We start from the raw sequence: 16,475 nt of genomic DNA on the forward strand, positions 1-16,475 counted from the left end.
CCTTACAAGTATATGTTAATTTTTTAAATTATTTTCTGAGATTAAGGGCCTGAAGAAGCAATCTACCTCGACCTAAAAAAGTCATGTGTGACATGATCTGCATGTACCAAGGACTGAAGCATTCACTTGAGAAGGGAAGAATTTGAGCCATTACCTGAAGGAGTCCTTTTCAGCCTATGGAAATTCAAGTCCACATTCCTTACTTGCATTATATTCTTTGATGCCTTCTGGATTATATTATATTTTATATTAAGTAGATTTCTTGCTGTCCTTCTCTTTTTTTTTTTCCTTGGGTTTTGGGGGCTTTAGTGGGTTGATTGGTTGGTTTTTTGGTGTTTTATATTTTGTTGGGATTTGTGACTGTTTTTATCTGATATAGACACATTCCTGTAAGAGCATGAGTGTGTAAACACAAAATTGCATCTGGTCACTGACTTTATATTCTGTCTCTTCCTTAAGAAATTATTTCTTTTGTTTTACCCACCATTAAATGAAGGACTTCTGATCATCCACTCATTTGCTTGAACAGAAAGCATGTGGCCTACCTTTATCTCCTGTAGATGGTATGGTTGCCCATTCACTGAAGATATTCTGGAGGAACACGCTCACTGAGGCTTGACACTGTCCTGTTGTTCAGTTTTGCCTTTCACTCTCTGTTTTAAACTTAATTTCTTTCTTTCTTTCTACTTTTGAGGTTGCATTTTTGATGTTCAAGTTCGGACCAGCCCTACTGAAGGGTTTAAATCACCAGGAACCCCAGAAGGACATCCCAATTCTGGTCGCAGTGTTGGACAATGTAAAGATTCCCCATGCAGCTTAATAAAATGCAGAAATGGTGGCAAGTGCATAGAAAGTGGCTCTACTGTTTAGTAAGTAAATATTTATATGTATATTTATGTATATATTTTTAGACACAGCATAGACTGTCCCTAGACTAATAACTATGGTAATTTATTGTGTTCATAACAGAATGAGGAAGGAAGGAAGGAAGGAAGGAAGGAAGGAAGGAAGGAAGGAAGGAAGGAAGGAAGGAAGGAAGGAAGGAAGGAAGGAAGGAAGGAAGGAAGGAAGGAAGGAAGGAAGGAAGGAAGGAAGGAAGGAAGGAAGGAAGGAAGGAAGGAAGGAAGGAAGGAAGGAAGGAAGGAAGGAAGGAAGGAAGGAAGGAAGGAAGGTGATGAAAGTTCAGTTAGACAAACACATTAATATTAAAATAATGTTAGAACCATTTCTGGGGAATATTTTTAAGAAATTCCATGGGCTGGTTGTGCTCCACTAAATCACTGGCATCCGGACTTACTGGAAAATGCATGGGAAGTATTATATGTGTGACCCTTTTTTTAAAATTAAATGAGCAGCTGGAATAGCAGAGAAAAAGTAATAAAGAGGAGAGCTTGACTGTGTTAATGTCCAAATGTGACTGATGGGGCAAAAATAGGCAAAGTCTGTTTCCTGGGAATTATTATTTTCCATTAAAAAACCCCTTGTGGAATAAACCACCGACTGTCCAACATTAGAAAGTTCTGAGCCAGTTTAAACTGTAGGAGCTCCAAACATTGTTCAAAGTCTGTCAGCTCATCTCTAAGCTGCTCACCTGGCTGATCTGTGGGATGAGAGGAGGTGACCAGGGGAGGTTGCCCAAAAGATGAGTCTCTGGTCTTTCATGCCTTGTCTCTCAGTGTAGAGGGAGCTGAGTGCCCAGGCTGTATGCACAGAAGGAGGAAGCTCATTTGCAGTTCGAAATTGCTGTTGAGTGTCAACACTTCCATTGTAATGAATTTTGTTTTCACTTTGTAACGCAGCTGTAAAACCTTTGCTGATGAGGATTTTTTATTTTAGAAGTATCTGCCAAGATTAATTGTGCTTGCTTCCCCTTATGTGCTTTCACATGTGCTCATTTATTTCCACATATTTGCATAAAATTTTTAAAAAGGGAAAAGTGCTTATTTAAAACTTGTTAAGATACTGACTGGAAACATTGCAGACAGCAAGACCGATTTGAATGAGAAAAAAGGCTTTGCACTGTGGAGCCTCTGTATGATGCTTCTTAAAACAACAAAAACCTGCCTTTCTGTGTGCTATGAAGAAAAACATTTGCATCTGTCAAACCAAAAACAATCTACTAACTCTGTATTGGAGAGAGAATTATATGGTAATTGGTTTTCTGCCTGTGACACAAATCTTCACCTGTAAGGAAATGTGTACAAAAAAACTGCTTCTAAAGCTAGTAAACTGTACTCATATTTGGAAAACTGACCCCAAGATTAGCACACTGATTGCTACCCATTCCCCTTATGAGTGTATTTATATTCTCCTAAATACAGTAATGAAGGAAATGCTTTAAAAATATAATTTGTGCTCTGATTCTTGCACTGCTGCATGTCACAAATGTTGCCCTTTGCAGGATCCTCCCAGAGCTGTTAAACCCTTGACATTTGTTCTTTCTGAGGAACAAGAAAGGATAATGGTCATCTTTCCCCTTATGAGCATATAAGAGGCAATACAAACCCAAAATTGCAAGACAAAAGAAGCATAAATGTGGGCTGAAACGTCCCACTCCCATCCATCCACCCACCTAAATCCTTGCTTCAGCAATTTACTCTGCTGTGCTAAGTCACCTTCATGTCCATAAGGTGAAACACCTCCAGCAGCATACAGGGCCCATTTGGAAAGTAGGTGGCAGGCTAGAATGGCAGCTGGTGACAGGAGAACATGGCAAGCTTGGTATTATAGACAAAGTTCTTTTTCATCATTACAGTTTGTATTCCAGATTAGTTTAGGGATTATTCTGAAATTTCTGGGGCATTGAGGGAAGGGGGAAGGAAGGACGGAAGGAAGGTGTAATTTGGTTTTTCTGGTGGTTTGCTTGTTTGCATTTAATTTATAGTGACCTACTACTGAATTCTCTTCCTGTCCCCATATCTCAGGACAGCTAGCTCTTCACACACCAGGTACATGTGCATGCATGTACCAGTAATGGCCACTTTTTCCTCTCACAGAAAAAATGAAGCATTGCCAAAGAGATATGGATGCAGCTTACATCTAATTTCTGTCAAAGTGCAGCAGCTGTCAATATTGTCTCAATACATTTTCTCAAAGGGAACTTCTTTCTATTTTCAAATCATCTGTGTTCCTTTGAAGAGCAGAGTCCTTGAGGGAACTGGATTTGTGTTCAAATATTTTCTCTGCTGAAATGAGATCTCTCCAGAGGTTTTGGTTGCTGTTTTGAGCTATTTTTATGTCTTGCTTTCACCACCCTGCCAGAAAGTGTGCAGTGCTGTTAAGCTGTAGATTCAGTTGCTATAGGGATAATGCTTTGATTTAAATAGAAACAGAAATATGCAGCATTAATCTTTACATTCTGGCCAGCAACAAGGCACAACTGCTGCATTTTAAGAAAACAAAGGGGAATTACTGGAATAATAAAATGAAGAATATAATTTTCAAGGGACAATAATATCCACTATTATTTTATTTGTGATGCAAAATTATGGAAAATAGAAAATTTCATGTAACAAGATTGTCTGTTAGGTGTTACGGCTACTTCTTGTTGGTGAAGTAAGAAAAAAATGTATCTTGTGTGCTATTTAACAGAACATCAGACAAAATGGAGAGGATTCAATCTGCTGAATGTGAGCATACAGTGCCACTTTAGACCCCTCTGGGTATATGTTTGGCCATCAGCTGTGGCTTCAGAAGAACTTGGGCCTTGAATAAGTTTTCTGTCATATCTCCAAGCCTCATGTGGATTTCTCAGTATTCTGTAGCTTTCAAAGAGAACAGCCACTCAGGTTTCAGAAATTAAATCATACCCCATATGTGTGGGGTGGCTCACAAAAGGAGGTTCTCTAGACTCATTATTCGGCCAGATTCAATTGAAATAAATTTGCAGTGCAAGGACAGAATCAATATGGAACACAAGGGCATAAGTCTCATACTCTGTAAGGAAAAAGACATTTCTCTGTTTAATAATCATGGTTTAAAACAATACAAGGTTCTGTTTTAAGGGGTGAATTTGCTATCTAAAATCTTTCATCCAATTTGCCTTATTTAATAGGACACTTTTGCAGCATTCCATGGTTCTCTTTGTTTAAATACAGCTGATTCTCTTCCAATCCTGTTTTCTTCAAGCTCCATCCTTATCTTCCAGCCTGAAGATAGATTGTTTTTTGTTAATGCTCTGGTTTTCCACTGTGTGAATTTGAAACCACTCTTATTTAGAAATTTCCTTCCTTGCTCAAAATCTTTCCACTACAAAAAAATTCAATAACTGTATCCAGAAATCTCCAGTGGATTGGGCAGCTTGATGGGGCTAATACATGCCAATATGGATTTCAGATGTCCTGCACTATCTGAAATTCTTAAATGATGCTGAGATATGTTTCAGTTCCTCCTGAAGAAGTGTTTGGAAGTCACACAAGATACCCCAGGGAGTTTCAGATGTCACTAAACATCTGCCTAATCTCAGCTGGTTTCACTAATTCGATAAATTAATTAAGCTTCTGATCTCCATTGAGTATATGCCCATCTTGCATATAGAATCCTAAATTCAGGTGTCAGAATGTGCAGACCTGAACATCTCCTCTTCTGCTATAAGATTGCTTGTTTGATTTGATACCACATTTGCATAGCTATGGGAAATTCCATATTTGTTACCATTGAGAATGACTTTTTAAATGAATTATTTTCCATATTTAATAGAAGAATGTTTTTTGTTTTGTTTCAGATCTAAGTTATCTTTCCAATTCTTCACTAATCCTTTAGGATCTTTAGTTATTTCACTATAAAGTTCAAGAAAGTTTGAACAGGATTCTGTGCAATAACACACACACTTCTTACATATTTTATGTGTAAGATTACTTTTCATTACTTCTTTTTTTATTGTTGCCTGAATTTTGATAAAAAATTTTGGGTTTGGTTAATAATCAACAGTGACATACACTTGTCATCCTTGCTTATGTAAAAACTGTGTTATTAGCTTGAGAGCTAATTTTGCCTTTGGTAAGGAACTTTGAACCTGAGCAAACCATTCTATGAATACTGCATGATACTTTTAAGCATTTTTCAAGAAGCAAAAAAGAAAATGCCATTAAATTAATTCATCCTTGAGCTTTCTAAATACAAATATTTCAGAACTTGCAGTAGTATTTGAATTTCTGAAATTTAAAATGAGTTTGTTTTGCTTCCTGAGCTGACCGACTTTGTCCCGTACTTACTCTGAAATGCATTCTGTTGAGATTCCTTGGCAATACCAGGTGATTCAAGATTATACAGTTTGTTTTGACACAAAATCATTGACATTTTGACACAAAATCCAAGTTGTATTTGAAAGCCTTTCTATCCTTTCCCACATGAAAATATGCTTTAGAAAAGAAGAAAAAAGAAAAAAGACATTTTGGCAGTTCCTCTTGAGATACTGGTATCTCTAGTATGGAAAAATTAATTTAATCCATGTTCTTCAAGAAGCCTGAAAATAGGAAAGTATCTCGCAGTGACATTGTCTCCTAAGACACATAAACTTAGTGTCTCCAGGTGAGGTAAATGTGCAGAATCCTATTAGAGTCAGTGGAGATCCAGGCCTTTCCAGTTGTCTAAACACTGGCATTCCAATGGCACAGGTCCTGGGACACTTTTCTGGTCTTCATAGGAGCACAGAAATGGAGCACTCTGGAGGAGCACAAGTCTTCTGCAGCTCTTCTGCTGGCTCACCCCTCTCTCAGACACACCATGGATCAGAAGGCAAATATCATTTGTCAGTGTTGAGGCCACTGAATGCAGGACTTTATCATTAGGGCCATGCATGTGCTGGTTTGTGGGATGGATGGGGCTCCAGGTCCCGTGACTGTTCCTGCTCAATCCCCACTGATTGATTAGTAGCTGAGTTCAGTTACTTGAGGATCCCATTGCTTATACTTGAGCATTCTGTCAGATCTCTGTCAGAAACTTGCCTCCCTGGCCAACAGCTGCCTCTCTCATGTACTTCTAGGGCCACTGGGAGCCAGCTGGGCAGCTGATGTAACATCAAAATAGCTGCCTTCATCTCAGAGTGAATCTCACCTGTTATAGCTAAAGAAATACAAGAAGCATCTGGATGATGCTCTTACTCATACAATTTACTTTTAGGTAGTTCTGCAAGGAGCAGGGAGTTGGACTCAAAGATCCCTATGAGTCCCTTCCAACTTGAGGTATTTTGTGATTCTGAATAGGTCTTTAAATCCCTGAGTCAAGTCACTAGTGCAAATTATTGAGCTCTCCTGGTCTGGAAAAACAAGCAACCAAAATCAGGAAGACATAGAGAAAACTAGACCAGCATGGCAGGCTATATGATGGAAAATTTCTAAAACACTTCCTCTTCCACATCTCTCTAAAGAGTAGGAAATTTTGCATCTAACTTCTCAACAGCAGTCCAGCTACCTTAGGAGTGTTAAATGGGCTTCATTTGGTGATAGATCATTGCTACTGTAGGCCAGCAAACAGGTTCAGCTCTGTGCAAATAATTTTAAATTAATTTAAAAACCTGGCTTCTGTTAGATCATAAGAGACAAGATTTAAAAGAAATTTAAAGACATAAGCAGACATAAGCCAGAGAAAGGGGAAGAAGCCTCATGTGCAATGCCCAAGAGCAGCAGCACCAGCTCCAGCAGCCTCCCTCATGGCACAAGGAAGGGGCACTGCTGTTTGCACTCAGGGAGTTAAATCACATCCCCTTGTCAGCAGCTTTCATGCATCAAAGCATAACATTTATAGCTGAGACACAAAGCATTCTGATGCTGACTTTGATGAATTGAGGTGCTTTTGCTTTTGCAAGGTCCTGTCCTCTTTTCCCCTTCATTCCAAATGTCTGTTTATCACTCTGAAGGGTTTGTTTGCTGTGCTTTGTTGACATGTTGTCTGATCTGAAGGTTTGGTGAAACAGCAGTTTCACAAGCTCCTCATTATGTTTTATGCAGAAGCAGAGGGGTGATTAATGGATGATGTGCAAATCAGTCAGTGCAAAGAAAAATTCAAGAGTTTGCACAAAGCAAAAAACCAAACAAACATGGACCAATCAAAACCCAATCAAAATATGAGTTTTCATTCTTAGCCTTGAGAGAGAAAACTTCCAGTGAAAAAAATCCATAAATGTTTTTATTCAGGGGAATAATTTTTTAATAATAAAGAGATACAAAATACTAGAATAAAAATAGGTCTAAATATGTAATTTTAACTCTTTAGTACGGAGGCCATTTTAAACATCAATGCCAAGTGTATTCTGTATTTAACAATTTCTATAGAATTCATACTAATTTTAAATTTATAAGTTAGTGTGACATTTTTGGGTTTGTTTCGCAGCCTGGATGAAAGAAAGGCATAAAGTGTAGCAGACAATAACAAGTTCAATGATTCAGTCAGTTTAGAAAGTTTACATTTGGTATAGGATTGCAATCATAGATATATGAAACCCAGATCGCCACCTCTTTCATGGCCATACCTACTATCCTCTTTTCCATCAAGTGCTTCAACAAACCTACATCTGATATGCCAGTTATAAGAATTTAGAAAATTACCAATGACTAAGTGAAAGGCAATTGCTGACAGACTCAAATTTTAGTAGCTAAAATTTGTAACTGTTAGCAATTCCCTTATGATACTTTTATTTTTATGACCGTTTTTCGCTGCTTACCTTTCCCCTTTAATGCCCACTTTAACTTCTCCTGGTTTGTGAAACCAATGCCTTTTAGAATTATTTGTAGAGCAAAACAAACATATGAAAGCTACAAGCCTTTTTTTTTAAATAGATGCTAGTATTGTGATGCTACTATTCAAGATGAAGTATTTCCTATTATGTATTTTTCTTTTATAATAAAATTAACATATCAAATAGTTAAATGAGGAACTTGGTTACTACCCTTTTCTTGTAAACCATTTTGATTCAGGTTATTGAATATAGGTATCCAAATTTGAAAATCTCTTGATTAGATTGCTACTGACACATTGATTTCTTCTGATAATGCTGTTGCATTCTTTCCCTTCATTTACCCTCCACAGCTGTGACTGCCTCACTGGATGGAAAGGTGTCTTTTGCACAGAAACTGTGTCAGTGTGTGATCCTGAGCATGATCCTCCACATCTGTGTCAGCAAGGCAGTACCTGTGTGCCGCTGCCTGGTGGCTACACATGTCACTGTCCTCTTGGAACAACTGGTACCTACTGTGAACAAGGTATGTCAAATGCACAGTACATTGTACACACAGTTAGGTGATGTAAAACCACAGCATTTTGCAATATATCAGTTAAATGTGACATAGAGACACAAAATACAAAATAGATTTAAGAAAGTGATGTTCCTTTCTGTTGGAAAAAGTAATTTAAAGCAATGAATTATTAGATATTGTTTCCTTACTTTGCTTATTTTTACTGCCATTTTTTCCTTCAATTTTTTCAAATCAATCAACCAAGCTCACAAGCATGATTTGTCAGGCACCAAGGGGACAGGAAGCATTGCAGAGTAATGTTATAGTGCTTAATTCAATTCCCAAGCTCATCATAATGAAGTATGATGGGAAATACACTTGAGATCATAGTAGAGGGAAGCATCTGGGACCTTATCCAATTTCAACTGATCCTAATGGAGAGATTCCTGTTGAATTCACAGTCTGTTGGGTAGGAATGCACTGATAATGATGACAAGAGATGCAAACATCACTGTAAAAATCCACAAGTTATTATTCTCCCTGGCTTTTTTTCAACATGCCACCCTCAAAATATGTCCTCAGTTTTCAGGTTTTGCATTTCTTACCCTCGTGTAAAGGAATCCTTTATCTGTTTTCTTCTCTGAGAGATTGTGCAAATATTCAACAATGTGGACACACAGATGTTGCAAGCTCAGGGACTTTTCCTGAAAGTGCCTGAAGTGACTCCTGAGTATAAGAAGGTCCACACCCTCTATTCCACAGTCCTTAGATTCCTGTTAATTTTGTACAAGCTTTTGTTTTGCTGTTGAGAAGCTTTCTGTAAAACTTTTGGAGAACTCCAGTTACTGTTAAATAGCTGCCTTTCCAAACTGCCTGTCAAGGTCCAGCTCTCTTGTTGTGTGAGTTTGAAGCACCAAACTGACAAGCTGAACTGCATTTGACCTGATTTGCAGTCCTCCTCACCCTGTAGATGGATAGTTCTTAAATCCCATTACACGTGGAATTGGTAGGCTCAAATGAAAAAGAATATAGCTTCTGGAAAGTTACTGTTGAATTCCTTATTCCAAGTAAAACGTGCTTGCTTTATTGCCTCTGCTGCAACAGCTGTTCAAGGCTCTTTATATGAACTTTTCAATTTTGAATTCTCATTTCAAGTGAGGTTTTCAAAAGTAATGCCATCTGGATTCAGGACACTGATCATCAGGATATGTCCTATACACAAGGCAGGTAATTAATCAGGTAAACAGTCCTGTGTTCTGGTTCCAGAATACATTTGGGTCTTCCTATGATGGCCAAATTATCAGTACAGAATTTATATTGGAGCAAGAGAAAATTGTATTTCTTACAGATTGTCTTTCTTGCAGTAATTCTTCACCTGATAAAGACATTAGAGGGTTCCTCTCTGTTTTATTTAAAAGCTTTCCTTTTATGAATAGGTACTGTGGATCCTGACCAAACTCTGTGCCCTGTATTTCACCTTACTCTGTGGCAGAATAATGAATTATCATGAGATTTTTCAAAGAGCAGTTTTCACTTTTAGTGGATGGCAAATTGCTAAAAAACAGCTGCTTATCAAGATTGAATATCTCATCTCTGGATTAATGGTGGTTATTGGAGCCAAAGGAAAAAGAGACAGAGAGCAATGAACAGCCCAAGGGACTGGGAGAAACAAAGGGTAATTAAAGGATGAAGACTAATGAATGTACCGGCAGGAAGGAAAAAAGTGTGAGAAGAAGACAAAAGAGATTTATGAGGCAAGAAAAGCATAGAGTAGAATTACAAAGGGTAAGAACAAACAGGGGTTTACCAGACAATAGCAACTGGTAAAGACAGCACAACAGTATGGATTGCACAGGAACAGGTCAGGTGAAGCAAGAAAATGGGGCAATAGGGGTAGAACCACAATAATAAACAAGAGCACTCTGAACACAGCTATTAAGGGTACTCAGGCTAAATCATCAATAAACAAGCATTAACTTGTTTGGCAAACACTAAAAATGTTTGAGGTTCTTTATTAACTATGTACATGAGAGAGGAGACATGAAGGCCTATGAGCAGATGAGGATGATGCCCATCTTCACTGTAATGGTCTTGCTTAGAGCATCAACTCAAGCCACCAAGGATGCAATGGCTGTCAGCACAGAGATAGGGTGTATTATGGTTAAGCTTTAGATGTCAGAGCTCCACTAGCAAGTGTTCAGTGGTTGGAAAACTAAGTTAGAACAAGACTAAGCACAGGGAGAGAAAGTTCTGTTAAAGAACACAGTTTTCATGGCACACTTACGGCCCGAGAGTCACAGGACTCACTTGAATATCTCCCAGTGACCATTGCCAATAGGTAAATTGAGCAATACTCTCAGGAGGTTGCAGAAAGGTCTGTATTATTTCATGTGTTTTAGAGGAAATAGAAGAAATAAACCCGCTTGACAAAGAGAAGGTAGCAATTTCAATTACTCTTAATTTCTATTGGCTGTTCACAACAAATTCATATTCAGGAAGTAGTGCAGTGATATTTTGTAGGCCGAAATGCTGAGAGCAAATATTTCACTATATATTTCAACCTGACAAAGCAAGTACCAGGACTTGCTTTTCTCAGAGAAAGATCAAGAGGTTCAGCAGGTAGACAGTACCCTGGTGACTGACAAATAGGAAGATGCCTGTGAAATTTAAGACCAGTTTTGGGAAGGCAAGCGTCCATAATGAGCACTAGGAAAGAAGGATAGGGCTGTAAATTAGATCAGAATGGGCCCAAGAAATAAAGCCTTGTCATGCAAGGCAGAGTAATACATTTGTTCAACTACTTAAAACTCCACTTCTTGGGTGCACTGTGTTGTCCAAACCCATTAACACTCATAAAACAAGAGTGTTACATTTAGAAAGGTAACTCTGATGTAACCAAACAAAAATGTTATTAATTTATACCTCCAGAAACAAAAGAGATTTAAATGAAATGGGAAGGAAATAGAAGATTCATGTAGGAGTCTATTTTGCTTGGTGTTAGCATTGCCATTTGGACTCAAACCACTTCCAAGACTCTTTGTGACACATGAAGCAGCGAATCTTGTTCCACTGGTTTGAAAAGGTCACAGTTGTGACAGCAACACAGCAAAGCCAGCCCAGCTCTTGAGGTGCATAAATGGCATCCAAATATTGCCATGATCTGGCCCAGCATTAATTCTTAGTTAGCAGTCTCATAACCACAAGGATTGGAAATATGGGGAAGTAGTTTATCTAGGGTTTTTTTAAAAATTGTTATGTTTTCCATGACACCAAAACATGACGCTAATAAAATCTTTGGGTCATTTGACTTAAAGTTTGCAACTAAAGCACCAGACAATTATAACTTTTCTTCTGATTAAGAAGATTCAGCCCGCAGCAGCATAATAATTTACTTATTTCAAGAACACACAATATTCAAACCAACAAGAGTTTCCAGTAATTTGTCTGGGGAGTGTCCTGCATGGCTTTGCAGGCCAAATTCCAGCATATTCCGTTTATGCCAATGAACACCTTTGTAATTAGATCTCTCAAAGGGCTTCTGAAGAGGGAGAAGTCTCTAAGGACCTGTTTTTTCAGTTCCCCTGCAAGTGTATAGTAGACCTGTTGGTTTCACTGTGATTATTACTGTGAGAAACAGTGGCCAAGATCAAATGTCAAGGATGATTCTTCCTGAGAAAGAAGAAACAGTGTAAAACCCTTTTAGAGCAGGTAGCTTAATTATACAGCACATTATTACATATGTGAACACAATATCTTTTTTCACAAATAGTAATTATTAAGATATGTGAATATTAAAATTACAGGCATTATCCTTAATTACAGCCTGCATTTATATTTTAATCTCTGCTGAATTCTATTTTAGCAGCTTATTCCTCTCATAAGAACTGTGTGCCTGTGTGAGGCCAGTCAGTAATCCTGTCTCCAGCTGTGGCCAACAATGGAGGTTTAGAGAAAAAATTGACACAGCAACTACATGCAATATCTCCCTGAAGCACTCTTTTAGAATCTAAACATTTATTGCTTACCTCTTTTTTTTCTTGCCATTTGTCTTAATGGATTAAATCAAGTCTTTAATCTTGTCATAAGCAGAATCACCAAAGGCTATGAAAAACTTGAACAAAAATAAATTTTAAATCAATAAAGTTCCTCTGACGTTCCATTACACATTGAGATGTATTTACACATAAGATAGAGTTTCTATAGATCCTGAGTATATTTATTTCCCAGATAATTTTGTAGAGGAATTAAGAAGACCTACAATTTCAGATTAGTTAATTGTGAGATAAGAGAGACTGATAAGGTTCTTATTTAAGGGGACAGCAATGCAATATTTGAAAGATTCTATAGATGGCACTATTGGAGAACACTTGTCAGTGGTGAAAATAAACAGAGTTTTCATCACAGTATTTCTGTGAATTTTAAATTATTCAGCAGTTTTCTTTAGCAGGAATAGTTTGTGCCACATACGTTCATAAAATCTATTGTGATAATTTTTCTTGACTTCAAGGCATGATAACGGAATGCTACTGCCTTTTCCACAAAGAAACAAGTTAATAAACAGAATTCTTCAACTGTATATTAGTCTCTGAATTCTGTAGCTACTAATATTGCCTGTCAATGTACAACTCTTGAAGGACTGAAAGAAAATGTAAAGAGTTTTCATTGTTCCGTCCTTGGTTTAAAGAGATACATGTCAAGCAATAAAGCCATTTCCTTGATGAACAAAGGGTGAGCAACTTCCTTGGGCCATGTTTATTCAACTCAAGTCAATTTCCTACATATTATTTTGATGTCAAATTCCATTATTCTGATATAAAAGTATAGCAAATTTTTGAAACTACCTGATAAACTAACAGAACAAAAACTCTTTACTTTTGAAATAATTTTTACTATAAATATTTTTTACTTTCTGCACAGTACAGAATGTTACTTGACTTATTTTGGCTACTATTGTAAGATAAATTAATTCACAGTAAGGTTTAGCTCAACTTGTACATGACAAGACACCTTATATACACAGTCATGTACACTTATGTTGGCTTTACCTGACAATGCAGTTGGACTTGCACAGTCTGTTTCATAGTTACCATTAGGACACTTTTGTTTCTATGTTTAACCACAAGGGCAATTTGCTATTGAGTCACAGTGACGATTGTCACTATTCTCACTATTGTCTTTTAGTCATGTAAGCAATGCCAATCCCATCAAGCTTTGTGTCCAGTGACATTTTTTGAAAATTTGTGGCAATATGAGAAAATGCTTAAGTAGTAGCCACAGCATTCATGTTGCATAAGGATAAAATGTGTTGTCTAAATTTTACCTGAAAGGTAGTTTTACCCAAAGGCCATGTAAGCCTTCAGGTTTATCATTAACAGCTCAGTAAACTTCATATTGAAGGCAGGCACAAGGGAAAATGCATTTGTAATATTTATCTGTATAATTTAAAATGCCAAGTAGAATAAAATTAGTTACCTACTCAAATACATCATATAGAAACCCAAGGGGAAGTCATGTATGATAAAACGAAGGAGATGATTATGCCCTCCACAGTAAGTAAGCCATGTCATCATGGAATGTGTTGTCCCAATGAAAATTCAATCATCTACTGACCATTGCCTCCACTCACCCAACAGAGCAAGAACAAGATCCAGCCAGCTAACTAGCACTTGGCAGGATGACTCTGAAATTACTTACACTTCCCCTATGAGCATGAACAATATGCTGAAAATGTGCTTGCCATCTTACTTTGTGGAAGTGTTCAGAGGTAGGTAGGTAGGTAGGTAGGTAGGTAGGTAGGTAGGTAGGTAGGTAGGTAGGTAGGTAGGTAGGTAATGGTGGGAACTAGTTTTAAAGCAAAGCACCTAGATTAAAGTGTCTAAATGTGAGTTCAATATATAAGTTCCTATTATGAGTTTAAAGCTCTGAGAGCGTTTCTCAGCCCACAGGGATGGGGCTGGTGTTGGGTCTCAAAGACAGCTTTGTTGAGAAGCCCCAGCAGGAGTTTCCTCCTGCATTGCTTCGGGAGCAGCTTTAAATACCCCATGATCCCATGCTGAATTAGACTGTAGCAGCATCAAGATCCACTTCATCTGGACCCTGACTCAGAGACTGATTTGCAGGTTGGACCTTAACACCTGCCTCATCACTGTGGAACTGATGTTTCACTTGCCCTAGCTCAGCTATCAGGTGTGGGGAGGCTTGATCAGGCTTTACCAAGTGAGAAAATGAGCCAGACATGGTTTTTTCTATGTCCTTTATTATTAGGTCCTCACTCCTTTGAGCAGTGACTCACATTTCCTTTCCCCTTCTTGCTGGAAGGTGGAACACATTGCCCAGAGAGGCTGCAGGGTCTCTGTCACTGGAGATATTCAAGAACTGTCTAGACACAAACCCTGTGCCATGGGCTCTGGGATGACCCAGCTTGAGCAGGGAGGCTGGGCCAGGTGATCCACTGTGGTCCCTTCCAACCATGCTGTGATTCTATGTAGCATCATCAGATACTCGTGTTCAGCTTAGAAAACAGAGCCATTAATCAGATACAGAGGTATTTGTGTAAATGCCTGCTGTAGTCACAATGCATCCCACGGTGCTAAGCATTCTAGTGAGTAATGCAGTAGTTACACAGCAAAGTTCCTCCCAATTTAGCTTATAGGATCAGCAAAGCAATCCATTTACCTCATTTGTTTTAGCAAAGAGCTTCTCAGGAGTAAGCATATCTAACACAGGTGTTGTCTTGTGCAAGTTTAGCTGAGCTTCTTATTTTCTTATGTTAGGTGAAAAACAAAGTTTCCTGCCAAGAAAACAGCATTAGAGTGCTTCAGCCTCTGATGTGTTGGTTTTGTATATGCCTGCCATAAAAGAAAATTGAAAAGCTTGAATTGTCATATTCTTCACGTTAAAAGTTTGACTGTCTATAGAAGAAATTTTGCAAAAATGAAAATGAAATTTCATACTGTTCACCTCTGTGCACTGTGGTAGAGTCAATGCATTCTGTTTTGGTATATATGTGCACGTATGGGTTCCAAGCACCTGTCAAGCCAGATTTTTTCCATGCATATAATCAGTACTTGCAGGATCTACAGGCCATTTACAAGAAAATTATAAGTCATTCTACTACTTCCTATAGTTACTCCTGCTGCATTGTGGCAAAATATGTTACTTTCTGACACTTGTAAGATACATTTATTGGGAATAAGCATACTTTTTATAGATAATGAAAATAAAATATTTGCATCTTAGAAGTTCCAGAATGAAGTATATTAAATAGAGTATTGTATTTGATATCTATAAATCGGGATAATACCTTCCTTACTAAAGAATTGACATCTGTTGCTGAAGCTGTGGGTCTTATTTTTCAATACTCTATCTGAAATATGAAACCATGGACTTAATTCTTTCTCTGAGTGATACTATAAAATCATCTTTTATCCTTGTTCTCCTTCTCTGCTTCAAGGCTTTTTATCACAGCAATCTTCCTTTCATATCCCTCCCAATGTCAAGCAATGTAGCATTTCAATCCTGCTGATTTTGCTCTCACACTAGTCATTGTCCAGGCTTCCTCCATAAGCAGCAAAGAATTAACTGCATTGATAAAGTGACACTGAATCTGCCACAGAGACTTTCAGATACCTCATTACACACTTTGCCTAAGGCAACCTTTCAAGCAGCAGCACATTTTCATGTAAGATTGACCACTGTGGCACAGTTCCTCCACATGTAAGTCCCACTGTGCAAACATCTGCTAAGAGGAGACTGACTTACAAATTATGCATGAAAAAAAAGTCTATGTACAAAATGAATTATTATTACTGATTGTTTCTAAAATATGAAGACATCAATATAGGGATTTTAACTACTAATGGAGAGCCTTGTCTCACCTACTGGAAAAAAAAATCCATATGGAATAAAAAGTGTTACTCTGTCTTTTGTACCTGATAATGTTAATAAGTTTTAGTGATGTAAAGTACAGCACCAAATCTGTTTAGCAATCTTTATTGCTATTTATCATCTAGGGTAATTGCTATTCTAAATGCTTCTGTTTCTGTGAACTCTTAAGTATAGATGCCAGGAACTTCATGCTTTAGACTTTATGTAATATATTACTACAGACACTGCCTAGCCTTGATAGCACGCATAACAGCTATTGTGACCCTTAGGATGGGAGTGATTTGAGATTATATATAGATTGAACAACAGCCCATCAAAAGCCTGATTCAGATCATTCAAGCATTAAATAAATCCATTCTAACCGATATTCCAGTGATTACAACTTACTTTTAGACTTACTGAGATTTTGTGCCATCA

At 37.7% G+C, this 16,475-nt stretch overlaps 1 protein-coding gene across 1 annotated transcript in view; it reads left to right on the forward strand.

Annotated features, from left to right (window-relative positions):
* The window catches only part of EYS (eyes shut homolog), a 700,592-nt gene that overhangs the window by 670,849 nt on the left and 13,268 nt on the right, over window positions 1-16,475 (forward strand). Inside the window, exons 46-47 of the mRNA XM_063152992.1 lie at window positions 695-869; window positions 8,026-8,198. Coding sequence (XP_063009062.1) covers window positions 695-869; window positions 8,026-8,198 — 348 coding nt within the window. The remainder of the gene's footprint in view (window positions 1-694; window positions 870-8,025; window positions 8,199-16,475) is intronic.

Source organism: Melospiza melodia, chromosome 3 (assembly GCF_035770615.1).
Source record: "Melospiza melodia melodia isolate bMelMel2 chromosome 3, bMelMel2.pri, whole genome shotgun sequence".
In the NCBI taxonomy this organism is placed as follows: Eukaryota; Metazoa; Chordata; class Aves; order Passeriformes; family Passerellidae; genus Melospiza; species Melospiza melodia.